Source organism: Pyrgilauda ruficollis, unplaced genomic scaffold (assembly GCF_017590135.1).
Source record: "Pyrgilauda ruficollis isolate IOZ18807 unplaced genomic scaffold, ASM1759013v1 scaffold66, whole genome shotgun sequence".
Lineage (NCBI taxonomy): Eukaryota > Metazoa > Chordata > Aves > Passeriformes > Passeridae > Pyrgilauda > Pyrgilauda ruficollis.
The window spans coordinates 5,963,563-5,990,888 of record NW_024528377.1 but is presented as its reverse complement, the minus strand read 5'-3'; the positions used below and the strand labels follow the sequence as shown (position 1 = coordinate 5,990,888).

General features: G+C 42.6%; 1 protein-coding gene across 1 annotated transcript in view; it reads right to left on the bottom strand.

The window, feature by feature from the left end:
- Window positions 1-27,326, bottom strand: part of SOX5 (SRY-box transcription factor 5) — a 285,147-nt gene that overhangs the window by 194,376 nt on the left and 63,445 nt on the right. Inside the window, exon 3 of the mRNA XM_041484509.1 lies at window positions 23,496-23,706. Within this exon, the coding sequence (XP_041340443.1) occupies window positions 23,496-23,706 (211 nt within the window). The remainder of the gene's footprint in view (window positions 1-23,495; window positions 23,707-27,326) is intronic.

Here is a 27,326-nt window from a genome sequence, read left to right as displayed (position 1 = left end):
TGAAATGGAAACAAATGCAGTAATTATACGCTGAACTTGTTTGAAAGGGATTCTTCTCACCACGGAAAAAGCTGCACTTACTCCCCTACCTTAGTTAGAGCAGACAGTTTTATGCTATCTTGAGGTGAAATATTTATAATATTAATATATAATAGATTATATTATACATATACATTAACAATAATACGTTATATATTATGTAATATCTATTACATATTATATATATTATATATAAATATATAATACATTATATATTATATAATATTTATAATATATTATATATAGCTTATATATAAATATATAATACATTATATTACTAAAATATACATTAACAAAATATAGTAATATAATAGTATATTATAAATAATATATAAGAATAGAATACATATTATATTAATAACAATACATAAATATACAATTTTTTATATATTTCTCTTACTGGAAAATATTTTATGGGTAAGTCCAAAGTTTTTGCCTGTAGAAAAAGGTAGACAGAAAGACAGACAGGACTGGGAGAAAAGTCACTTGGAATTATGTCTTTTGTGGCTTCTTCACAATTTGAAAATAAAATCCACTTAAGAAGATAATACTCAAGGTAAAATTCCAGCACTACTTTGTCACATCAACTGTTCAGAAAATGCTATGATTTTGACAGTTTTAAGGCAAAATTTTGAAGGAAACCACAGTGAAGCATTACCTTTACTGGGGCACAGTAGGTGAGCTAAGCTGTTTTTTCAACTAACATTGTAGTTACTGGTGAAGAAAACACAAGGTCAGCATCACCTCTGCCTCAATGAGTTTGCAACATAACACATCTTTTAAAGAAATAATGCAAATGTGGGGCTTTGTCTTTGCTGTCCTCCACAGAAAAGCAGAAATAGGCACCTGTTTACATCAGCTTCTCAGAGGAAGATAAACACATGCACATGTGGAGGCACACAGAAAATCCAGTCCTGATCTTAACTTTGTTTGGGACAGCCCACCAGGGCCACGTAAACGTGCTCATCTCCTGTGTTTCTCCAAAAATGCTGAAAAATGTCACCTTCCCTGACAGAGATGGAACCAGAAAAATCCACACACACGACCAGGGACGAGCAGAGGACAAAACACTGAACTGTCCCCCTGCAGAGGACAAAACACTGAACTGCACTGTCAGGAACACTCACCAGCAGCACGTGAAGGAAGCTTGGTTCAAAGGCACCCAGTCTGCTTTACCCTGGAAATGGAAAACCTCCTCTTCCCTGGTGCTGGAAGCAAATCTGAGCAAGGTGTTCTGAGTGAAAACACGCAGTTACCTTGAGGTACAGCTATCAAAGCTGTTGGCCATAGTTAGCAGGACAGAGCATTTCCTGCTTGTTTACTTGGGAAAGTTTTATCTACTTGAGCAATGCATTTACCATTACAGCCTGGAATGCAAATGAGGATTTTTTTCAGCTCAACTTACTCCTAGACAAGAAGCTGAATTGAAAATGTCACTGTTTCTCTAAAATAACAATAACCACACAGTGGGTCATGGCAAAACACTGATAATTTTAAATATACTCTCCTGGCTTTATGAACACAGGAACTTGAGAGGCACAGCTTATTGTACTGGGGTTAGAGATCTCTAAGAACAGACAAAAACTGCACTTAATACCTCATCTAACAGAAATCACTGCTTAATTAAAAGCCTATCAATATTCTACACTATACTGACACTGCAGTGCACTTCACATAGTCATGTCCTGTTGATATTAAATCTTCACTACCTTTTTTGCTGTTCCTGTTGCTTTCCCTGCTTGCTCATGCTCATCAAATCTAGTTAAGAGATGCTAATGAGCTCCTTCAAGAATACAAGTGGAAAAGACTGGACAAGTTAGTAGGAAGGAAGGAAAAATAAGATATGGAACTGAAAGAGGAAACTTCAACAGGAGAGGGATAAATAAACAGAGTCTGGTTTTCCTCCTGTCATGTATTTTTTGGTCAATGGTGAGAAGCAATGGAGCAATCTTCTCTCTCCTCTCAAATGCCACAGGTAAATCCTGCCCTACTCAGTCCACGTGCACAGGAAAGGAACAAAGGGATGAAAAAATGTTCCTGCATCCCAGGTGCCTGGGGTTCTGGCCCATGGAAGGGCTTCCCTGGTCCCCAGGGATGGGAAGAGGATTTCTGCATTCAGCAGCACCAATTCTGCGTGCCAGGCTCCTCCTCAGCCAGGCCAGAGCATTCCAGAGCCCCCACCCTCTGGATGTGTGCTCTGCCTATCTTCCAGGAGATTATGGCTCATGTAGCTATCTCCTACACCTTTGGATTGTCAAACACAAATCAGTTGGCCACAAAACTGTGTCATGCGAAGTCACGGAAATTTAAATATTGACTCGAGTTGCAAAATTCAGATTTTGAATACCCCTAAATTTAGATGTGTCGGGTCAAGAGTTTAGGTTCAGTCCCTCGCCCACGGAAAAGCCAGCTGAAAAATGTGCTTACCTGTTAACTCCCTGAACCATTAGTGTGAATTGACACGGTTTTACTGCATACAGATAAGATTAATGGAATCTTTCACATTGCACAAAGCCCCAAAGGTCTGGAAGCACCATTTCATTCGAGCAAGCAAAGCAGACACACATTTTGGGTGTTGAAGATACTGGTTCAGCCTCACCTTAATTTTACACACAGCTAATTTCACTGATGTCACTGGAATCACCTGACTTTTACAACGGTGCCACGCCAAAGGAGGTGGAAGCAAGGAGAGAAAGGTGCAGAAGAGCAAAGATGCCAAGGAAAACATGTGCAAATTGGACTTTGCAGCATTAAGGCAACCACCACCTAATCCTAAAAAACGCTGTACCTTTAACAGTGTTTGGCACTGAGGGGATGGCAGCAGCTTGCTGCAGAAGCCAGGAGTCCAACACACCTGAGCTTGTGGTGGGGCAGAGAGGTGCAGGTGAAAGCAGCAAGGAAGCAACATTCACCTCAGAGACCATGAGTGTGTCTGGCTTCAAAATCCAGCTGCTTTCCACACAGCTGGGGGCTTCCAGCAAAGCAGAAACTAAACCTATACGGATAAATCCTTGTCAGCAGGAGCACTTGGAAATGCATCCTCCAGAAGGGCTTGGTGCAGGTTTACACAAAGTGTCACACACTATAAATGGAACTGCATCAGGGCCTGAACTCTTCAGCTTCCCTGAAACAAAATGCTTGTCATTCTGGGGAGAAGTTCATCATAGTCTATCTTTCCTTTATGTGAATTTTCAGCTTTTTCAGCCTGGTTTTCAGAAAAGCAGCATTTTTTACAGGAAGTACTTTGTTATAACAACACTCCTGCCCAGTAGCAGCTTCTATGAAACCAGAATTTTAGATTAATGTATTACTGATCAAATTCCTGCACTAAGGAAATGTGAAACCATACAGAAAAAGGTCTGGTGCACCACTGTAACTCCAGTATTTAGCCATGTAATATGAGCAGAATCCAAGACAAGCAACCCCAGCTCTTGCCAACAGTCACAGCAATGGCAACTGCATGATGTCTGTCTGTCTGTCATTTGGTCCCACCTATCCACACTGTGCACTCCAGAGCTGCCTTCCACACTTCAGTATGAAGAGCGAAGAGGGACACTAAACATTTCACTGAAAAATTCTACAGCTGTTCACTAAGAACTACCTGAGGAAGTTGCTTCATGTTCTACTGAAATGGCACCACTGCATGAGAAGAAAGATAATGATGGCACACCCAAAGCCTGGTGCATGTGAATCCACTTATTTCATAAAGAATTACATTTTTCTAGGAAGGCATTCATGTGGGGGTCCTTCAAACACAGCCAGAACTGTGCTGTAATTTGAGATGTTGCTCAGATAGCTGCAATTCTGTATTACAGAACATGCCAAAAAGCAGAGACACATTTTAAGGTGGGAATTAGATCAGCACCTGCCCTGCTGAATTAGATGGTGCTTCAGAATAGTTTTATTTTTATTTTTCATGTTATTGGTAAAGTTTTTGGTTTCTTTTTTTTCCTTAATTTTTTTTTTTTTTTTTGGTCTAAGCACAAAAATAAAAAGTGAAAGGAAAATAATTATTATGGTAATATTTGGGGAGTGTCTCCTATTTAAGCAGAATTTCCCTGAAGAAATTCAAAAGTAAAGGATAATGAAAATCATAAGAAAGGAGGTTTTAAACAGAAAGTCTTTATTTTACTAAAAGATATAGAACTAGATATACTGCCCTTATATAAAACATGGGGTTTTCTTAAAAATTCCCATTCATTTGTATACTTGGTCTGCTAAGGAAAAGATTACCTATGGCCACTTCTTAAGTACATCCTTTTCTTAGGAACTGGTAAAAAACCTCCTGAATAATCCTTGCCAGTGTTTTAAGGACAGCTTGTAAGGTAACTGCAGGGAGCAGCCTGGTGCAAACGTGGCCAGACAAGTGCCACGAGTGGGACTTAAAGGCACAGGGAGCACAGAGAGCCCTCCTGGCAGGACTGGGGTCAGGCAGCCCACAATGCTCCTGACCCTGGAGCGCTGCTAATGCCCTGGAGATCCCGGCCACACAGGAGCAAGCCACACCAGAGAGTGTCTGCTGGAATCAATAACACGTATCCAACCTTATTTCAGTTCTTTTCTCCTGAAATTTTCACACACGCCACGTGCATGTCATTAATCCAACAACTGAAAGGTATTTAGGATGTTTTCAGTTCAGGGCGCCTCCTGTAAATTTAGTCATGAAAATTAAATGCACGTTAAGACAAAAGGGAAAAGAGAGACCAGTGCTTCTAAAATGAAAGCTCTATTTTTGGCAATAAAAATTTAGAGCCCCTTCTCTTCCTCCCTCCCAAACTCTCAGGTTGATTCATCTCTCATTCAAATTTAAAATGCACAGAGAGGCTGCAACAAACCCACAGAAGATTGATATGCACCGCACTCCACACACGGTTTAGCTCTTTATTCCAAAGCCTGGCAGGACGATGTTGGGTTTTGTGACGATATTATTTCAATATATAATAAACAGGGCTCGCTGTAAAAACAGTGCAATGCGAGTCCCCTTTAAAAAAAAAATACAAATTGTTACTATAGCTCTGGGAGAGAAAGGGAGCGAGAGACTCACAATGCAGGCTCAGAACTTGGCAACCTGCAAAAGTGCCCAGTCGAAAATTACTAACAGCTGGAGATGACAGTTGTTTTAACAGCTGAGCTGACAGGATTAATTTAAATGCACTGAAATCAAAAGTAGATAACACCTGTTTAGTCTTGCAGGGCCGTTCAGAAAGGTAGGCCAGCGGCAGGCGGCAGAGCCAGGGCTGTCTGTGCGGGCACGCGTGTGCAGCACGTATGTGCGCACGGCTGCACGCGTGAACAGGGCCAGAAGGGCTCCAGAGAACAAGGACATGCTTCTGAGTGTGGGGGAGACCACTGCCTCGTCACAGCACAGCAGAGAGGCCAGCCTGGAACATCTGGTTCCCATCGTGCCCACCCTCCTGCTCACCCTCTGCCCCTGCTCTTATCCAAGGTCTGTGACCCAAACCCGGCCGTGGATAAAGATCACTGGGTTTAAAGCTGCAGCTCCTCACTCCCGCAGCCCAGCCATCCCCCTGGGTTAATTAATGCATTCTCCTTCAGCTCCCAGCCACCGGAGCTCCCACACGCTCCCTCCCACCCGCTCCTTCCCCAAACTAAAAACAAAACAAAGAATTCCTCACCTTCCTGCCGTGCCACAGCTCATAACTCGCATGTCCACAAAACAAATAAATTAATTCTGCAAGGCCTGTCAGGAGAACCATGTGAGACAGTAAGAAATGTTTTATGTGGCAGGCAAGGAGGGGCTGATTTTCTCTCTGCTTTCCAGGCTATCACCTTGCACAGTGTCCTGCAGCAGGAGGGCTGGACGTCCCAGTGCCACGGTTGGACGTCCCTGCCCCACGGCTGGATGTCCCAGCGCCACCACTGGATGCCCCTGCCCCATGGCTGGATGTCCCTGCCCCACGGCTGGATGTCCCTGCCCCTGCACAGGGTCCTGCAGCAGGAGGGCTGGATGTCCCTGCCCCACGGCTGGATGTCCCAGCGCCACCACTGGATGCCCCTGCCCCATGGCTGGATGTCCCTGCCCCACGGCTGGATGTCCCTGCCCCACCGCTGGATGTCCCTGCCCCATGGCTGGATGTCCCAGCACCATGGCTGGATGTCCCAGCCCCATGGCTGGATGCCCCTGCCCCACCGCTGGATGTCCCAGCACAGCCCTTGCTCTGGCCATGAGCTCCAAGAGACCCAGCAAGGAGAACTGTCTGCTCCAAGAAAGGAGAATCTAGGACAACCTATGGAAACCTCATCTTCTGGTAGTGCAGCCACCCCACAAGGCCACTGTGCCAGCTTGTTCCAGGCACAGGAGCCCCATGGGCCAGCTCTGCAGCTGCTCCACTCAGCATTTCCACGGAGGCAGAAGTGAGCTCTGCTGCTGAGCCTGCCTCCCAAACTCAGCCTGCAGCTCACTTCTGGCTGTGCAAATGGGGCTGAGCTGCACAAGGCATTTCCAGGGAGCTTGCTTCCTCAGATCTGTGTCTGGCCCCTTCTTGTAAAGCAGGACCTCTGTCAGGCTGTGTCTGCCAAGCAGCAATTAAACTTCACTGTGAAGAGGCACACAGCTACTATCACTGTCAACCATACCCTAAAACCACAGGAACTGGACACAGAGAGTGAAGTCCACATGGGAATCCTGTGAGAAAACACCACACAGAAAAAAAACCCAGAAGAAACTGTGTTTCCTGAGCCTGCTCTGTGCTCTCCACCACTGGACTGATCTTTTCTGCCCATATTCCTCCAGGGATGAAAGAACCCCAGCCCTGCTGTAGCTGCACACTTCTTACAAAAGCCTTCAGCTCTTCCTTCGTGGCCACAGCCCTCCAGCAGGGTGAAGGTGAACTGCACAGAGCTCACTGGGCTGGCTGCAGCCAGCCACCTCCCTGTCTCCCAGCACGGGCAGCACCTGCTGGCTTGGCAGCTCAAGGGAAAAAAGGGTTCAGTAGAACATCAAGAGGTTTGACTCATTGATATCAGAAGCTGGAGCATCACAGATACCTTCGGCTGCAGCAGGAACCACTGCCAGAAAGCAAGACAGAAAGAAAACCATCCATGGTAGCTGTCCCTTAGCTGCAGGTTTCAGTGTACTCAGCTTGGATTCTCTTCACATTTCCAGCCACCAAAGCTCCCACACACTCCCTCCCACCTTCCTCTTCCCCAAACAGCACAAAGCTTCATATAGGCTACATCACCGTGCCAAGAAAAACAGAACAACCCTTGACTAAGCTACATTTATTTACCCATTTCAGAATTTCAAGTCCTTTTCTAGCATTTGTTGTCCAGGCAAAACTACTTACCTGGACAAATGTAAATATTAATAGCAATTCTGAGAGTAGGAATAAGAGCCAAACTCACCTCCTGTGTGTGAGCCCTGCACGCCACAAGCTGAAGCAAAACCACAATAAACACCAATTTACACAGACAACTTTCAAGGCTGGGTGTAAAACTGCCTTCATTCTGTTTCACCAGACAGTACCAGGACACTTTTAAACTCAAGCCACACGAACCCTTCTCTGGAGGGTGTACTCTGGCCACTAAATGAGTTTTGTGTGATGGGCTGTACCTGAGTTTTACCTCTGCAGCCCAGGCTGTGTGAGAGGATTTAATGCACAGGGCCACAGTGCCCGTCCTGCCAGCTCTGTAGCCAGGCTGGGAGAGCCCTTCTGAAGGACACACACCAACACCAGCTCTCAGCCACTCCTGAGAAAGGGAAAAACTTCAGTATAATGAGATATGAAACTTCCTTACTTGCTGAAGCATTGAACTTTTCCAGCTAATGAACCCAGGGATTCCCAATATGTTCCTAAAATATTGGGCTAATACCAGAGGGCACTTTCCCTGTTATTTTTCATGTCCATGAACCTCTGCATGTCTGGATTCTGCCCAAGTCTGGAAGCAGAAGTGCCAAGGAACATGTGAGAGGCTGTTCTCCTGACAATTCCGATTTGGCTGGTTGCTGGAAACGACAGAAATCCCCAGAGAAAACCAGCAACAGCTCATCTCCTGATATGCAGCACAAGATCCCTACTGCCTACCACAAACAGATCAGGAAATGCTACAGAAATGGGGGGAAAACGGAATAATATTGAGAGAACGTGCATTTAAAAAATAAATAAACCCTCTACTCCCTATAAATACTCATCAAAGCAGCAGTGGTGGTCGTAGCAGCAGTAACAATGATGATGTCAGGAAGGTCTGATTACCCTTGCTTACATCCATACTTTATTCTTACAAATTTTATAAAGCCTATCTGCACATCTAAATCATTAATTTCCATTAATATTTCCAGAGGAAAAAAAAAAAATCTCGCTTTTTAAAGTGCTTTTTCAAAGTTTTCAGTCTGCTGGGCATGCAATGATAATTGCTGCTCTGTTCTGCCTAATGACAGAGTCCTTTCCCTGCACAAAATAAGAAGCAGTTTCTTCCCCACTTTTTATTTCTTTACCCAACTCAGAGGCTCAAAGAACAACGACAAACAATGCCTGAAGAACGGTTCGGTTAATGTTAATTTATACAACAAACTAATTACTACCAAATGGTAAAAAATCACATGTGGAAGTTCCTGTCTCCCACGCACACAAGGAAAGCAGCAGCCATCTGTCTCAGCCGGGGAGCTCTCGGTGACAGGAGAGGGAACGAGGCAGAGGATGGATGCAGGCACTGCTCCCTGTGACACCAGCCCAGGGCACTCCAGCACCACTGTCCCTACGTGGTGAGCTTGGAACTGCCATTTCCCCCCTCCGTTTATAAAACAAGCAAACAACCTGCACCAATAACTGCCTTGCTGTCTGAATTTTACCTCAACCCCAAGAATTTGGGATGAGGTCAAAAATATCTCCATCTATCAGCTGTAATCCTTCCTCCCTGCCTTTTCTCTACAGTGCTCTTTGCAACATCCCTAACTATCAGAAAGCAAGATGTGAGACAGTCTTTGAATCTGCTTACACTATGTTAGACAACATGATGAGAAAATGTGCTTTTTTTTTTGTTTCAACATTTTTTTTTCCCCTCAACCTGAGAAAGCAATTTTCTACCGAACCTTGAAAAATCAAAGTCAGTACAATTGTTAAAGACTTTTATGGGATGCTCATTAAAAACTGACAGGGACAAAAAAGGTGGGGACAAATCCTGAAGCATTTGTTCAGTTTAAAGTCTCACTGAATTCAATGTGAGTGTTACTTTATTGAGGACTTCAATACCAGATCCTTCATGTGAACGAGGACCTTGGCATTTTGACTGTTAATTATTCCCTGATTAGCTTGCATCTAGTGAAACAAACTGAACACAATATTATCCCCTAAGCTCTGTTCAGGAAATCTCAACTCCAGTATTCTCTGCTCCCTGTGAGATCAGAACTCCAGCAGTCATCAAAGAAAGTGCTGCACACGAATGGGAGCAAAATATCAGAGTTTAGATTCACAGTACAGATTTCAGAGGAAAAGTGTTTTTCCCCAACATTAAAAACTTACAAATCTTTCTTTGTTTCAATATAAGGCAAAGTTTTAATATTGCAGAGTTATCCCTATGTATCTCATTTGAATGAGGGCCCCTCCTAGGTTTCTGCGAATCCCACAGAAGTGCCAAAGTGCAGCCTTCATTTCATTAGAAAGAGATAAGCCAGCACAAGGTAAAGACTGAGGATGTTTTAGTAAAGATGAAATGTCTGTGAACTTGTGCTTCCGAGTGTTTCTCTATTCAAAAAGGAAGAACAGGTTCCAGATAGCCTGAAATAATCAGAGAGGAGGAACAAGTGGCACAGCAATCTCACACAAGGTCCCTGCAATCTCATGTTCATGAGGTAACACAGTCATTATTTCTACATGGCCAGAACAGTACCGACAGTTTGAGCAAAGTAAACAAGAAAGAATCACAGGAGAGTCCACACAACCAAACAATAATGCCTAATTAGTCTTCATTCAGAGTCCTTCACAGAATTATGATGTATTAAAAAAAAATTACAGGGAAATGATTCTGGTAAAATTTTACATAATAAAATACATCCAGTGAAGTGGAGGAGGAAGAAACTATTTTTCTGTTGCTCAGCCCTATTTGGCCTCATCCTTTTTATTTTTTTTTTTTTTCATCATCAGGAGCTGCTTTCCATGAATGAAAACTTAGAATCCTTCACAAGAGTTTCACTTTGTTTCACATTTCACAATGTTTTCACTTTTTTTAAGGTGCATTTTACAGAAGACTGGCTACTATTTAAGGGGGGAGGTGGGAAGAGGGAGGGCATGGGAACTACAATCCCAGTTCAGCAAAGTCCAGTTGTTGGTGTAACAATGAACTTAGACAGCCTTCACCATGGATTTGGAGTGTGAAATGAACCACTGAGTGCTGTCTCAGTGAGTGGGATAAGACAGAAAAAGGAAGGGCCACTCACCACAGGGTGTGGTGCAGAAAAAACCTGCAGAAAAACTGTTTTTGGGGGATGCTTTGGACCTCTCACAGCCCCTGGACTGTGACTGACACCAGGTCTCTTCCCTCCTCGTTCACCCCAAGTAGCCTCAAGCAGCTCTCACAGCCAAAAGTCTGCCTCTAATTTTAGTTCCCACTCCTGGCACATGTTGTGTCCTAGATCACTGAAAGCCCTGAATTAATACATTAAGACCCAGTATTAAGCTGCAGAAGTGACAGCTTTATGGACTGCATTCAGCCTGGGAGGAAAGCTACCTAGCACTGCTTAAACAATCCCAGTGCCCTCCCCAAGCAGGAATAAGATTTTTCCAAAAAAAAAAAAAAAAAACCAAAACAAAACCAAACAAACTCATCTCCACCAGTATTTTGCCCATCCCAATTTATCAGATTGCAAAGGTGTATCCTAATGGAGAAAGGAAGGGCTGAAGAATGTCAAAGCACAATTTATACTGAAAAGCTTGGAAGAATTGTCTCCCTATTCCATGTTCCCCCCAATGCTGCCTGATTATGCAAATCCAGCAAGCATCTCCACTCTTCTCAGGATGCTTTTTCACCTGCCTGTGTGTCTGCAGGGACCTGTGTGCTAACACAGCTGGGGCAGGTGAGCTCCAGCAGGCACAGAGCACCTTGTGTGCCCTGAGAACACTCAGGAGTGCCGTGGCTGGTGCCCACAGCCTCATTTCTGGGGAGCATTCACAGTGTCCAGCACCTGCAGATCAACTGTCAGCACCAACCTGTGAGAGCCCAGGGATGGAATGGAATGGCAGCTGAACTCTGCAGCACTCCAGTGGCACTTTGCACTTGTGGCATGAGGCCAGAACAAAAAGCACCAGCCAACAAAACGAGTTTACAGAGAACTATCAGGAACGTTTTGCAGTCTGGCAACGTAAGAAAGCACCTCTCGTGGTTTTGTCTTTGTAAGCCCCGTTATTTTAAAATATTGGGTCATGTATGCTGTGCAGCACCCACTGGGTACTGTGTTCTGCCACCCAGTAACCTTAACAATAAAATAACAATAACAAAAAGCCCCATTACTGGCTCAAAAAGACTGCATCTGTTTTTCAGCAGAAAGAACAAGATCCTAAACTGCTATATTACATATACTATTCATCTATTAATTTTATGCTTAGTAATAGAATGACTACCAGAGAAAGCTCCCTAATTCATCTGAACTCAGACAGGACTGACCTGGCCAAGCCAGTAAGAGAAGAATGCATTTTGTTTGGAGAGGCATCCCAGACATCCCATACCCAAAAGCTTCAATGTGAATCAATTAGATGACACAGCAAGAGGAAACGCACACAAAAAAAACCCCTCAAAAAACTTAAAATAAAATAATCTTCAACGAAATGTCTCCATATTTAGTTAAACACCATTGCTGATTAAAGCTGTACATGAGATCAGTGTGGAATCCAGAATTTTTTGCAGCTGACAATCATTAGCAAGAGCCTGCTGTCCTCCAGTTTCATCTTCATATATTAATTTCATATACATGGAAATGTAACTATTTGGAAATACATGGCTTTATTTAGGTCTTGTATATAGATATCTCAGCAAAAATGCATTAACTTTGTAACAAGCCAGCAAACCTACAGGATCAAATGAATACACAGTAATCACTGCAGTAGAAACCATTTTTCTGGTTAGTTGTTGACTTTTTTTGCTTTTTCGTTTTTTTTTTCCCTATGCCTGACTCTGTGGGAGATAAGATGCTCAGTTACTGAAATGGGATATGTGTTGTGGGCAAAACAGAAAAGGAAAAGAAATTTAGCATAAAAACATCAGGGCGCATAAAAAACCAAGAGGCTTTCTTCTTCCACGTGATCTTTGTCTCTAGACTATTTACCTTAAGATTGTGTGGGCTAATCTAGAGTACAAGACTGATGCCACATTCCAAACTGCACTGCAAAAACAGGACACTGGGATAACCACTTCCAAGGCAGGAGAGCCACTTTCCTTCCTGATAAAGCACTTGGACACCCTTCCTGACTCTGAGGCTTTTGTGTCTTTGGCTGTTAGCATTCTTGTTTATTGGCAGTGCAGTACAATAATTATTTGGTGGGTTTGTTTTTTTTTTTGAGATGGAAATCATATTTTCCTTTGGGCATATGGGCTGGCCTTTGCAACTGCAATTCCTAGGTATTTAGGAAAACAATTATAATTGGTAGCCAAGTAGCATGTCCCATACACAAGCAACAGCCCCTGCTGGACTTCACATCCACAGAGCTCATCTCCTGTGTGTCTATTATTTATCTGCAGATTCAATAATTTAATAAATTACAGCTAAAAGGCTCAGAGGAACAATGGAGGTTGCTTGCACGTTGCAGTGTAGGAAATTGCTTTTTCTCCCTGACAGGAAGACTCTGGCTCCCTGTGTCACACATCTGTGCTTCTCCTTCCTGGTGCTGCCTAAGCCAGCACTTTCTGTGCCCCAAAAGGCAATTCACCCTGCACTGCTGGGCTCAAACACAAGTATCTTACCAGCTAGGCAATAAAATTTTCCACCAATGAGTGACCCCACGGACTTGGCTGTTGTTGTTACCTTCCAGTTCTTTTAATCCTGCTCCTTCTAGGAACAGGCCTAATCCCTGTCTGTAGAGGGATAGAAAAACAAGTCACGTTGGGCTCTCCACCAATCCTGTAGTAGGTCAAGTGTTTCTTTCCTAAAGCTCTTGTATATTCCATAGGAGTGATGGACTCACATCTGAGAGCACAATTTGGCCCACGTCCCCCTGAAGTGTCCATTAACTCTTCCATGCTCAGAAATAAACCAAGACAAGATTCCTCTCAAGCACAATGAGCCTGAAGTACAAACCCTGCAGCTCACAACAGGGAGACCAGGAACTCAACTCCAGTCAGATGGCTTTCTCCTTCTCCCTCCAACCTGCAGCAGTGAGAAGAGGGCAGGATGCTCCTTCAGTCCCAGGATGTGCCCTGCTCTGGGCTCCTCCAGAACAGAGGCCAGCAGGACCCACCAAAGGTGCACACATCCCATCACACCAAACTTCTGTGATGCCTCAGGTTTAGCTTTCATATTTTCCACATTCTGAGCTGCTTTAGTGTGTGGGTCTCAGCTTCATATTATGGGATGGTGAGCTCTGTGCACAGAGCAGGGAGACAAAACAATTCCTGCTCCAGCTGGGCACCAAGGACAAATGATCCAAATCTCAGCCCAGGAGCACAAACCCCGTGGGCTGCAGAGAGAAAAACAAGCAGGATGGGAGTGCAGGGGCTGAGCTGGAATTGGACACTGAACTGCAATGTGCACATGGAGCAGAGCTGATCCCAGGGAGAGACCCCGGGAGCGCTCGTGCATTTTGGGACCATTTGGGTTCATCTTGGCTGCAGCCCTGGCTGGGCTCTGGTGCTGCCCAAGGTGCATCCATGGAGGAGATCCTTTTCACAAATCCCTACTTTATTCTTTAAGTCCATCTCCTACTCTATTCTTTAGAATAGAACTAGAACTCTAGTTCTAGGTCAGCCTTCCCAAGGCATCACCCAGAGTGGAGATTGCAGAGCACAGCTCGTTCCCCTCTGCTCACTCTGGAAGCAATCCTTGCTCCCCCCAGCCCCAGAATTCCTTGGAAAACCTTGAAGCCACCACTCCTATTTCCACCATTTACCCCACACCACAGCCCCGTGTTGCAGCTGCCAGTCACTGCTCCATTTGTCTCCAGGAGGGTGAACCAGGAGGAGGAGGAAGGAAGAACGTGGGAGGACCTCTGCATTGATCAGAAATGTTTGGGGTGGGAAGGAGAGGGGGGCAAAGGAGGGAGAGAGACATGGAGATAGATTAGAGGGCAACAAAACTGGAGAGGAAGATAAACAGAGCCAAAAAGAAAAATGTCCTTTGTTCATGTAAATGGCTCTGTGCTCCCAAGCCCTCTGCATGACTAATGCCACGCTGTGGTGTGTAAACCTCCTGGGCACATAACACAAACAAAGCATAACTCGGCCTGAACAAACAAAGGCCTAAGCAACAGTGATTGAATTCATCTTAAAACAACAAATCAATTCTTCCCTATTAATGCCCTAAATACCAGCGTAGGAGCACTGTCCTGTTGTAATGAACAGCCATGTGTTCAATTACCGTCTGTTTTCCCAACTACTGCTCTCTCCAGTAATTACACCATGCAATGCATTCTACATTGACATTATATTAATGTGCTGGGAGGAGAAATCTTAAATACGAATTAAATCAAGGCTAAACATCTCAGAAAGCCTTACCCAGTCACACAAGTGCTACCAGGGCATTCTTCAGCAGAAAGCAGAGCCTGATTTCTCTCTTCATTCACTTCTCCCTTTCCTCCTCTGGATAAATAAATACATTGAAATGAAAGCTTGAAAGAGCTCTATTGCCCCAAAGACCGGAGCAGCAAATCTCCCCTAAGCTCTCTCAAGCCCACTTCACCTGCACAAGAACGCTCCCAAGCAGGAGCATGACGCGAGTATCAGCTTACCTCACATCAGCCAAACAGCAGCAACGAAACCCCTTCAACAACAGACAGGTGACAACAAAATGGGGCAAGAGAAACAAAAGCAGAGAACTTCACGGACTGAGACAAAAGCAGGAGAATAAAAGTTTAAGAAAAGGTTTCCTACCCCTTTGCAGAGCCGTCAAACAACTCCTATTGACTGCTGAATAGCACACAGCAAACAGACCAAACAAAAGATATGATGAAAGACATATTTACTCGTGCAGGGCTCCTTCCCCCCACCTCAACCTTTCTTTCCTTTTCACATACACCCACACTGCACCGTTTGCATTGTGTTGTTAAATAACCAATGGCAACCCAGAGGAAACACTGGAAGGGTTTCTATGATGCTGTCAAGCACCAGACAGATGCTTGGCAGTGTCAATATGTTCTTTACATTTGGGTTCTGCCAAGGTTTGAAATTAAAATTAAAATAGGAATAATAATACTGGGAGAGGAAGAGAAAGATGGCAGTGAGTTAGTGCATGGATGTACAATAAACTTTTAAATCAGTGGAGTATCATCCTACCTACCTGCTGGGGTTTACTTCAGCAATTTCAACTGTGATGGAAATAAATAAATACAGTTTTGGTTTTTGGGTTTTTTTTTTTTTTTTGTTTGTTTTTTACTGTGTGCTGGCTACACGAGTTTGTATAGAAAGCAAAGTAAAATTCTGGGGTGGACCAACTGCAGATTCCCAGGTCCTCTAGAACTGACTCAGAGGTCCTGGCTGCAAAGACAGGCCAAGCACATCTAATGTTGTTATGTTCCAAAATCTGCCCCAAAATAAAATGCCCTAGGTGCTGCAGAACTTTGCTGACTTATGGCTTCAGATTTGCATGTTTGGAGAAAACCGAATTTTGAAAGCTTTTCTGACTAATGGTTACAGATTGCCCTCAAAACCACAGTGTGCAGCATTCAGATATATTTAAGTGTCTCTAAAACAGCTGCTCATTTGTCCCTCTCAGGTCATTAGATACAAAAACACCCACAAAACCTCACCACGTTTTGCAACTCATTTTTGTTTGACTAGTTTGCATTTTTTCATTTCAGCTGCCAAACCAAGTCAGGGGAAAAGCTGTTTCCACCTGACCCAAAGTGTTTTATTTAATCCTAATTGAAATGTTTTCATTTCTCTTTCAGATTAATCATCTTAAACATTTAAAAACAAAAAATATCATTTCCAAAGAAACATTTTGTCTAAAAATGTTGACTGTTCCAAATTTTCTACTAGTTTTTGGCTAAAATTAACTTGTTGAATTGCTAAATGCTAGTGGTCCTTAATTACTGTGTAACAGGTTTTAGGGTGCTTAGGGCAGAGAGTTCCCCCCAACTCTCCTTTTATTTGGTTTTTGAGCACTTTTTGAATTGATGCATCACAGAAATCGCACACACACAGCACGTTTCTCCTGAGGCAGTGCAGAAACCACAGAACAATTCACTGCATGAGAAGGGAAGGTGCTGAAAGGAATTCTGCCTTCCCTGTGCACAGTGCAGGAGATGTGCACAGATGCATAAAGCTGGCAACCCTCAAGCCACCTTAAAAATACCAACGTTAAGCAGACACGTATCTAATAAAGCTCAGCAGCAGCTCCAAACTTAGGAGTGTTTTTACAAGGCTACTTCATTAGCTAAACAAGCAAGTGGGAGTTGCTGCAAATGTTGCTCCTTGCCGTACTAGAGGCTTTCCCTTGCTTCTGGTAAACAGAAGACACAAGACAGCCTTGTGAATAGCTGATGGCACAGACTGAGAGCTAAAGCTAATCAGACAGGATGACAGGTCATCTTAATCAGCTCCCAAAGCCAGTGCACATGCTCGTCCCAGCTCCTCACCTCCCCTTCCCTCAGCTCTCTCCCTCGTTTGGCTGAATTTCCCCCTTCCCCCTCCACCCTCTTCCCACAAATGGTGCTGTTGAGAAAGAACGCGGGGAGCCCTTCAGGTCTCAGCATCCAGGGCGCAGGTGGTGAGGAAAACTTTGAAGTGAGCTCTCCACTAACTCTAGAGCCGGCCGTGCCTCCTCCGTAAGCAGCTCTTATTAAAAAAAAGACCAAGCATCCACTAGAACAAAACCAAGCAGGCCTATTTAATTAGGGCAAATACTTGATATCCACTTCTTCGTGTTAAACCACACAGTCACACAAGCCTGGGAGGTCTGATTAATTTTAAAATGCACGGTCGTGACAAGCGCCTCAGGGGTAAGAGAAAGGGGAAAAAAAAATCCCACAAATCCTGCTAGCTCGACAAATAGGTTCCAGCTAAATGGTGTGCATGCTGCCCAGATTAAGATGTTACTATTCAGCAAGGGCTTGAACCTTTAATATGAGGGACAAGAGGCCTGAGAAACAGGTGGCTTGCTCTTCACTCGTGAATAAATGACATCCCGAGAGCCGAGGAGCTGGCACACTCCCCACGTACAGCTGGGCTGCGCCGGGGCAGAGCCTCCTCCAGCACTCACCCAAGGACCAACACCAAGGTCAGAAAGCTAATGGCTTTTCCAGGGGAGGGGGAAAGGAAAATAAAATAATAATAAAAAAAAAATTTAAAAGAGCACACAGAAAACCAAAGGGTGAATGCAACAGGGGAAAGGCACGGCAAAATGATGTGGGGTCAGAAGTGACAGCAAATTTTGAAAAATCCCACCGAAATGAATCACAGCTGGTGAGGAGTCTGGGGGATAAAGGGCAGACAGGAGCCCAAATAATTATTTTTACCTTGCTGAACCACTTAGATGTGCTGTTAAAGATGAGAAGTGAAAAGAGAAAGCATTCTGCTTTGGCTCCTGCTTGTTCGGTACTATGGAGCGAACATAACCCAGAAAGAAATTTTAATTGTAGAGATTCATCAGAGGAGACTTTCATTCTGAACCAGGGAGAGGAAGAGAGGGACTGCATCTTCTCTCCAAAAGCACTATTTTCCTGTATCTCACTTGACCATAATGCTTTCTTCTATAGTCAAGATGCTGCATCAGCACCTCAGATGCCTTTATCAAAAGGAAGAAGAAAAATCCAAAAGCTAAAAACCTTTTGAGGATGCAAGAAGAGAGAGTTGGAAGGGAATCTAAGCAAATTTTGAAAACATCCATTGAAATAAACCGTGACTATCAGGCTAAACTGTTGGGAAGGAAAACACTTAAAAACTGAAGGCAAGAAATGAATAAACTTCACTTTGAGCAAGTCAGAGCTGGCAAGGCTTCAAACTAGGCTACCTCTGTTCTAGAGTTAAAGCACTTGTTAACAAAAATTTAAGCTACAGTATTTAACAGGGCCTTCTCCTCACATAGGCCTATTTCACAAATAAACTTTCAAATGTTTTAATTATTTTTTATTTGTATCAGCAGTATGTGAAGGCATATTTCCATATGGCAGGGTCTTTGAAAGAAGCAATGGAAGCTTGATGCTGGCCTGCTGTACAAGAAAAGACACATTTTCTGGTGACAAGACTGCAGAGAAGAGCATGGAACCACAAGGCACCTGAAGCATCCCTCCACAGCAGCAGCAGAGCACCAGCAAAACTTGAAAGTGCTCAACTGCAACGTACCCTTGCTTGTCCTTCAGTGGAAAAGCATTACAAAGCCTCTTCAACACGTACTCTGTCAAAGGGGCAGTGAGGAACCAAATAAAAGAACTTTCAACTTCAACCAATTACAGTATCCTTAGGCCTTTCCCGAGTCTGTGCACTTTATTTCCATCCCTTCCCATCAGAAGTTATTTAAAAACAAGAGTCTGCATTTCAAAGGCCACCCTCCTGGTGCCCATGAATGGTCTGCTTTGGAAGCTGTGTTTTAAAAAGAGAGACACATCTTGATTTTTTACAAGATTTGCTGATGAAAAGTTTGATAATGTTAGGAGATACCCCGACCAGAGAGTCTGAATTCAGCATGGCTCACTTTAACAGGTTACAGAACTGCTTAAACAACAGCCATTTAAATTACCACATTAACAGGTGTTGTGATTTATAATGTAAACTTAAACATCAAATACAAACAGCCTTTGGGGGATGTTCAGAAGACAAAAATCATGCCCAAGAGGCTCTTCTCATCCCTTTCTTCATGACAGGCAATTATTTGTACTGCTGCCTACTATAATACATGAGGCTCTAGTACCCACCTTGTTAAAGCTCTGCACACACACCTATTCCCTTCTTACCAAAGAGCTGACATTAACTGCTGCCCCTCTGAAGACCTCAGATCAAAATTCTGGAGCAGGATAAATATGAAACACAATAAATGAATAGTTTGTGAGAGTGTGTGTTCATATATATTTATGTCTAAATACATATAATACATTATATGTGTGTATGTGCATGTATGTACGTGTCTTTACAGAAAATTCAAAGTATTCACTTAAACAGCCCAACTGAACTGAGTTTCAGAGGTGCTTCCCAAGGAAGAAAGGGCCATGCAGATGAATGACTGCCCCCACACAAGCTCATCAGGTGGATGGTCATAAGATCCCTCTTTATACAGAATTCCTACAAATTCCCTACAACGACACGGGTCTGGCCTCAGAAGACCCACTATGAAGGTCATAAAGATGAACAGATACATAACCTGTAAGAGCCACCAAAATGGAGAAAGAGGATTGATTCTTAATGAAAAGTTAGGAGATGTAAAGAGCCAAAGAATACGCCAGCTTATTCTAAAAATAGGAAGGAATTTACTTGTTTGCCTCTTTCCTTCCCAGAAGCCAAGCCATACGTTTTAGGGGAAAGGCTACAGAGATTTCAGAGATTTAATTTTCCACAAGCACAGGCCATAAATTAAAATACAGCAATCCAATCACATTAATAGTGCAAGGAAAAGCTAAGTGGTTGCTTTGGTCTTTTCCTTCACAAACTTGTGTCAAGCTCAGTGACTTCAAAGAGATTTCCATTTCATTTCTACAAATGAGGAGAAGAGACAGACAGGGAGTCTCTGCCATCCTCTGATGCCTGAAGAAAACAGAAGAAAAACATGCCTGTATCTCATTCTCCTAATGATTTTAGCTGCAAAAGGAATCCCATGGTCGGCAGACGACCCTCAGGGCAAGGGCTTGAGGTCTGTCACAGTGTATAAGGCTCCTCCAAACCCACTCCATTATCTTCATTATTGTGCACCAGGAATAAAAGGGGACTGACTCCTCTTCTGAAGCTCAAGTTAGAAAGGACAGAATGTTTCATGTAAAATAACATTGTGTGACTTCAGTAATAGGTTTATGCCTTTGGGGGCCTAATACTAAAGCTGCATATAAGGATTTTCCACAGAATTTGAGAGAAGAAGAATGAGCACTGTGTTAGTAATGAGTAAAACTCGGTGAGTTTTAGATCCACTGGAACACTTCTGTCTCTGTGTCAGCATGACTCATTGTCAATCACACACTTCCATCCAGCAGCAGCAAAATGGCAAAATTAGGGGGAAAAGAAAAGGAGCAAGGAGCTTTGGAGCTAAGTATAAACCCCTATAAAAACACCCCCCCCAATCCCCCAAACTCATATCCAAGGAGGAAAAGGCAGTGCTGAGCTTTTGGAAGAGCAGGCAGCGTGGGTTCCTGCAGGGCACATGAACCAGGGTACACATACAACAAATCTACATGAAAACCATTTAGGTGAAGAGTGATGCTCCCTTACCAGTCCTGTGTGAGTGCAGGGAGGTGCTCACACATGTGCATTGCTGCACTCTGAGCAGTATGTTTAAAATGTAAAGATTCTTGTCCTTTACTGACAAAGCTTACTAATTTTTACTTTTATTTTCTAACACACATAATTGAAGAAAACCGTTTCCCTTATATCCATGAAGTTTCCTAGAAAGAGTCCAAGCTGTTATCACTGTTTTGGAATATCTCCCTGTCTTTAAAGCCTGTTTCAGAAAAGAGAAGCCCTTCCCCTGACTGCTACGGGGTTTGAATTGAGACCTCAGGTTGTCTATGAGCCCTTCTTTTTTTTTCTGATTTTGAGGAAAACAGGCCATTTCAGAGAATGCTTGAAAAGCACGTTTCCCACAGCAATTCAGAGGACTACTTCAAACAATAAAAAGAGAGCAAACACAGCCCATTGTACAAGTTAAATAATATATAAACTTTTGAGTACATAGAGAAATGGGAATCTGGCTCGTATCTGGTCCTTGAAAGATTCACAGGAAATTGATTTAATTAAACCTCAACTACTGGTGCAAATGTTTCCCTTTCTTCCCAAAGGGAAATAAAGTATTATATTATTCTTGTTGACATAATGCAGCAAAGCTTAACCAAGATTCTTGATCTTCATCCCACAAAGCTTTACAAACTAGCAAGACTAAAAGTCATTACTGAAATATGCATTTATCACAAATCGCTGCATTTTTACCTACATGCACTATCAAAGATTCCCACTTGTAACACCTCATTCACAGGGAAATTCATTAATATGCTAATTACCTGACTAGCAACCAGTGATGGCTGACAATTTTACTTTAGCACTACGTGAAGAAGACATGACAATAATTTTCTGCTGGAGTTCAAACAGAGAAGACACTGTGCTGTATCAGTATATAACTCATTTAGGGAAAAGACTCATATTTGTAGAGGACCTCTAAGAACAGTCTAGCCATCTGCACCCAGAAATATATATTTTTTAATTAGCCACTCTAAAAACAACCATGTTGGCTGAAGGGAAGGGGGAGGGAGGCTTGTCAAAATGATGTATTTGTCCCTCACCACCTTTCAATGCTCTTATGCAAGTCTAATTTTCTTCCTAGCCACCTCACCTCTCTGGCCTCCTTTTGTTTCATGTCCCATTTCCCATTCTCTTCTAACTTCTGAACTTTTGTTAGTTCGCTTTTAAGGAGAAAGGGAAAAAAAGCTCAACTCTTTCCTATTCATTTTTTCCTAGATGGGGAGTAAGCAGAGACATGAATATGGCACCCTCATAATGATTTAACTAGGGCTTAATGAAATTTTCATCACAACCTGCTGTTCAATTTAATGGCCTTTGAAAGACAATAGAACAATGGCTAGAGGGAAGAAAAGATTTTTTGTTGCACGCATTTGCAAAGCCCAACATTCAGTTGCTCCCCCTCCTCTCTCTCCCAATCTCTTCACAAAGCTGTAGATCTTTTGTTTGTACTGTATATTTTCATTTTAGCAGAGCTGAGATAATGCACAAGCTCTGTAACCATTCTCATGTCTATCTGTGGCCTTTCCTTAATGGAGTCTGTGCAGCTTGTACAACCTCATACCCAGCAGAGCATTTATCCACTGCCCAGAGCTCCTTGTTCTCTCCTCTCTCCGATAAAAGCCTGGTCTCCTTCCCACCCATTCCCCCCACAATCTCTTCCATCCAAAGGCACAAGGTATGCTATGGCACTGACCATTGCATCAACCTAAGTACAAAAATTATGTTGTAAGGAATATTAAAGAAATGTTCAGACAAAGAATTTGTTTCCCAGCAGAGCCTTAGTGCACGCTCCAGTCAAGAAAAGCCTAATTTACAATCCTGTCATGCTCCTGTATGTGCCAACATGTTTGTGTCCATACTTCCATTCCAGTATGCAGGTTCTCCTGAAATGTTCTTGCAGGTGCTGTCAGTTCATGCTTCAGCACTGAGGTGGGCCCTGAGAGCCCTGCTTTTAAACATTTGGAATAGAATTCTCTAACAGGACAGGTGAGTGGAAATGAAATTGGAGTCTCCTTGCTGTGCCCTAGGAAACAAGGCTCAGTATGCTCCCAACAACTGGCTGGCAGTGCCCGAAGATGCAGCTGGAAATACACATGGAGATAGCTACAGAGAGCACAACGAGAGCTTCACCTTCCAGCCAGGGCTTGGACTCTGCCCCAAACAGGCCAAAATTCAAAATCCTCATCTTTGGTCTTTGCCCCAGCCCACAGAGCACAAGTCCTGTCACCACCAGCTGGAGAGAGGGTCTCAAAAAGACCCTCAAAAAACCTGTTCTCCAGAAAGGACACCTAGGAGCCACAGGTGAGACTTGCTGGCCACACGTAATGCAGGAACACCTGCATTCCCTGCCTGTACAGCACCTGCACTACACACGAACACACCACGACGTGTCCCACACAAAAGCTTCCACAAACTCCCAGTTTACCTTCTTACCTTTCAAACAATGACCTGCCCACTGGATCATTTCACAAGAACACTGACACTGATGACAAACAATAAAATATTGATAATATTGGTGATAAATAGATAAATAACTCTTTTAGTTCTAGAAATGGGGAGAGGGGAGCAGTGGTGTAAAAGCCTCAAGGTGATTAAAATTACCTTACTGCAGTAACTTTAGAAAGTAGTGGTGTAAAAGCCCCCAGGTGATTAAAATTAGCTTACTGCAGGCATACTGAGGAGGTTGCCACTGTAACAAAAAGACCACTAGGCTCTCTTTTTTGGGAAAAGCTAAAAACGTTAGCTGCGATGGGACACTGATAAAATTCACCCCTAATGCAGAAAAGAACTCTAAGATCTTTAATTCTGCTGGCAAGGAAAAGCAAACAGAGCAGAAAACGCCACGATTAAAAAGTATACGTATCCAAAGGATCTGGAGAAAAGAAAAGAACACAGAAAATTTTGGCCAGCTTCCCAGGCCTTACCTTCTGGCTCGTTTTTGATGAGCTCTTCCATTTTCCTTTGCTTCAGGGTGTCCACGACATCTGCCAGGCTCCCCTTGCGCCGCTCCGGGGTGCCCAGGGCGGCGCTGGACAAGGACTCCCCGCTCTGGCGCCCACCTTCTTCTGCCTTCAGGGGTGAGGTAGATGAGTTGTGCGGGGCAAACGAAGACATCACTTTATTGCCATCAACTTCCTGAAAGGGGAGAAAAACAAGATGAAACGTTCCTTGCTTTTCTTGAAGAAAGGGGTGGGGGGGGATAAAAATCGACGGAAAGAAAGGAAGAACAATCCTTTGTTCTTTGAGTTCATTGCTATTTGTTCTTCTGTTGAAACCTTTAAAAAAGGCAAGCAATGTTTCAAAAACACCCAGAACAAAGCCTATCCATAAAGCATAAACCAAGATTACAGGCTGAAGTGAACAAAGATCAGCTTGCAAGAGAGAAACATAAAATACAGTTTTTCCCTAATTGAGAAGAAGTGTTGTTCTCACAGGTTTCCTAATAACAATGGTATTGATTACCTGTAATTGTTTGTTCTTTTACAGCTCTCTTTCTAAAAAAACCTTCAATTTTTACAAGGACCATTAATTTCTTGACTTTATAAAGTACTTAATGCCTTGATTGGCTAGTTGTTTTAAGAAATAAAATAGCAACTAAACATTAAACGTCCTTCACCATATGACATATTTTTACTCACAGTTTAAGCAGATCTCCCATCTACAAAGGATGAAGCAATTGCTTTCTGTTTTCTAATTCTATTCTCTTCTGTCTTAAACCTCCATTTCTTGTAGAAACAGTATTTTTCACAAAGGTGGTCCTAATGACTCTCCCTGGCAGCACAATGGCAGAACTCTGTGACTTGCTGGAACGTGCACACAACCCTCCTCACGTGAGAGTCCACACAGGTCTACTCATTAATTTTAATGGAAAGCAAAACTGGCTCCAGCATCTTCAAACCTGCCTTCATTAACGCAAGAGCCTTCTCCTCCACATCTCCTCCAACCCAAAGCAACGTTCTGTGCACAGATTCCTTCTCCTTTCATGTCTGTTGTACCTTAGGCTCCTGTGCACATCTCCCAAACCCATTCTTCCCTCTGCTAACACATGCCATCTGTACCTGAACAACTTAGGTCAACGTCTCCAAACAAAGAGTGCAGCAGAATAATACACGGCACAAAATATAACTCTGTAAACATCCATGGTTTTTATTTTCATGGCATTTTCCAGGGTTTTTTTCCCCCACTATTCTATTTTTGTACTCTAGCTGTTGAATGAATATTGTTTTTTAAATAAGCCACTGGATCATCTTGTTATATGTGTTACAGACTTGGCTGAAAAAGTCTTAATTTTTTGATTGGTTTCATTTTTGCACTTCATTTCAGAGGGTATAAAGGTGCTACATAAAGTCTATAAATATGCACACTGTGTTTAGTGATTTCTGTTATAATTTTATATTTTTTTGAGTAATTTTGATGTCTGCTCTAATAAATCATAGTATTTCAGAAAAAAACCCCCACTTTTATAAAATAACATAACTTGCTACAAATTATTTTAATAAAATCTGAGTAAAGCTACATGGAAAACATGCAATAAAGAAAATATATTTGTTTTCACAGGCTACTTTGTTGTGGCAAAAAGATACCCTATGGTTAAGAAAACTTTTAATGCAAACAGTTTTGAGCAGCTTGAACGTGTTATACTAGTGAATAAATTCCCTAACAGAATCGGATTTAACTGAGATTACAATCTGGGCCATCATATGCCCCAAAAACCAAACCCAGTGATGTTAATGAGAGACTTTCTACTGACGTCAATGAGCTTTTGACCAAGCCCTAAAAAATTTTTCAACTCCAATCAACAGAAAAGCTCCATTTTCTTTTCCTTCCAATTCCCTCCATTTTTGTTCTGCACCTGAAAAATTCCTAGTTGCTAACACCGGACTCCAAAACTTAGTTGAAGCCAAATGCAATTTTTTTTTCCATATACAGACTTGAGTAAACTGATTTTTTAACACCAACCTAAACAAGCAAAATTGTTAACTTCAGCATCATTTCAGATTTTATCTAAAATTCAAAACCATTATCACCAAGTGGCAATTTTTTTTCCCTACACACAAGGCTAAAAGAGGAAATATCTTGAAAGCTGCTTTCTTATTCACACTTTGAGACAGATAAGCCAAATATCATCATCCTTAGTTACAGTTCTTAAATCTACCTATGCCACCAGGCATGTACAGAACAGCATGTTTCTTCATTTTACCAGGAACTAGTTTCTTGTTTTAATCCAAAGCAGGTCCCAAAACTCCTGTTTCTGTGTGTCACATATTGGTCACAAAATATTTGCAAAAGTAAACCTCGGGTATCACCACTGCTGTCTCCATGCACATTTGGGGTACATGCAAGTGGGGTTTTATATCTGCAAATATATTCTGAGTATAAAACCAGTTTGTCATAAGAGAAGAAGCACAAGAACACAAGGATTGAATGATTATGTAAAGTAATATAAGATGGTTTTCAAAATCACAAATTGCTTGGCTTGCAAATGAAACTCACAAGTATTTTTAAAACTCTGCCTTGCTTTCTGGGGAAAAGGAATTGTGAGGGGGACAGTGCAGTAGTCAGTGAACAAAGCACCATGAAGGGACTCTGAATACTCAGTTCCTTGTTCTTTCAAATGCACTGTGAAACCACAGAAAATATCACTTTTTCCCCTGCATTTCAGCTTCCTACCTGTAAAACAGGCACAAGTAATCTCTAATACTATAAAGGTCTTGGGATGATAAATTCATTGATAACATTAATAACCTCCTACTATGATGTTGGCTAAAAGCATTTATAATATCACAGTTAGAAAGACTTCACAGCTGGCTTAGAAAGGGAAGGGAAGTGTTCTACACAGATTTTTTTTTTTTTTAAAGGTAAATTAGATACTAAAATATACAATCAAGAAGCCATTCCCCTGCAAAAGTTTCTTTAGAGCTCTTGGTTAGGTGTGCATGTATGCAGTGTTTGCATATCACATACATGGCTATTTATACACTTGTGGGATTTAAGCCTCAATCAAAACACATATACAGTAGGGAAACAGCTGCAATCACATCTCAGTGGGCTAAATTACAGTACACCAGTGAATTATTCATTCAGAAAGATCTGCAGCAATCACACATCCACTGCGTGATTTGCAATCCAAGAGGAATCCTCTCCTCCCTGTGCTGGCGGAGAGCTCACCCAGGATACTCCAGCATGAATCCTCCAGACCCTGCTGCCCCACAAGCCCAGACCCTTTCATTCTGCCATTCACCACAACAAAATGTGCAACAGTTACCTTGGCTTTCACTTCATGTCCCTCTCTTTTATTTTGTTCTTCTTTATGCCTTTACTTGAAGACGTGAAAAAGCTCTCAATGGGTCTGGATTTTTACTACGAGCACATAAAAAGAAAGGACATTTCCACCACATAAAACCTGCTCTTGTCAATGGCTGCATGAAGCCAAAAAACTTGGAGTAAAGAAAATCCTCTGATATTGCACACAGAAGTTTAACTGTCTCCCTGAAAACACTCAGGGAAATCCTTAATGGCAAGAAAGATATATCAGCAACAGTTTAAAATCAATCCCCTGAGAAGAAGTTCCCTCCCAACAAGTGAGCTTTAGCAGGTTGTTTTTCTAAAAGGACAAACTGACATTACTTTCTCCAGTTTCACTGAGAGAAAAGCAACAGCACTGTAAAGTGGTATTAAGAAACATCAATATCTACCACTGACGTTGTACAATTAAGTCCATCAAGCCACACACAGCAGCCATCTCTCAGCCAGCA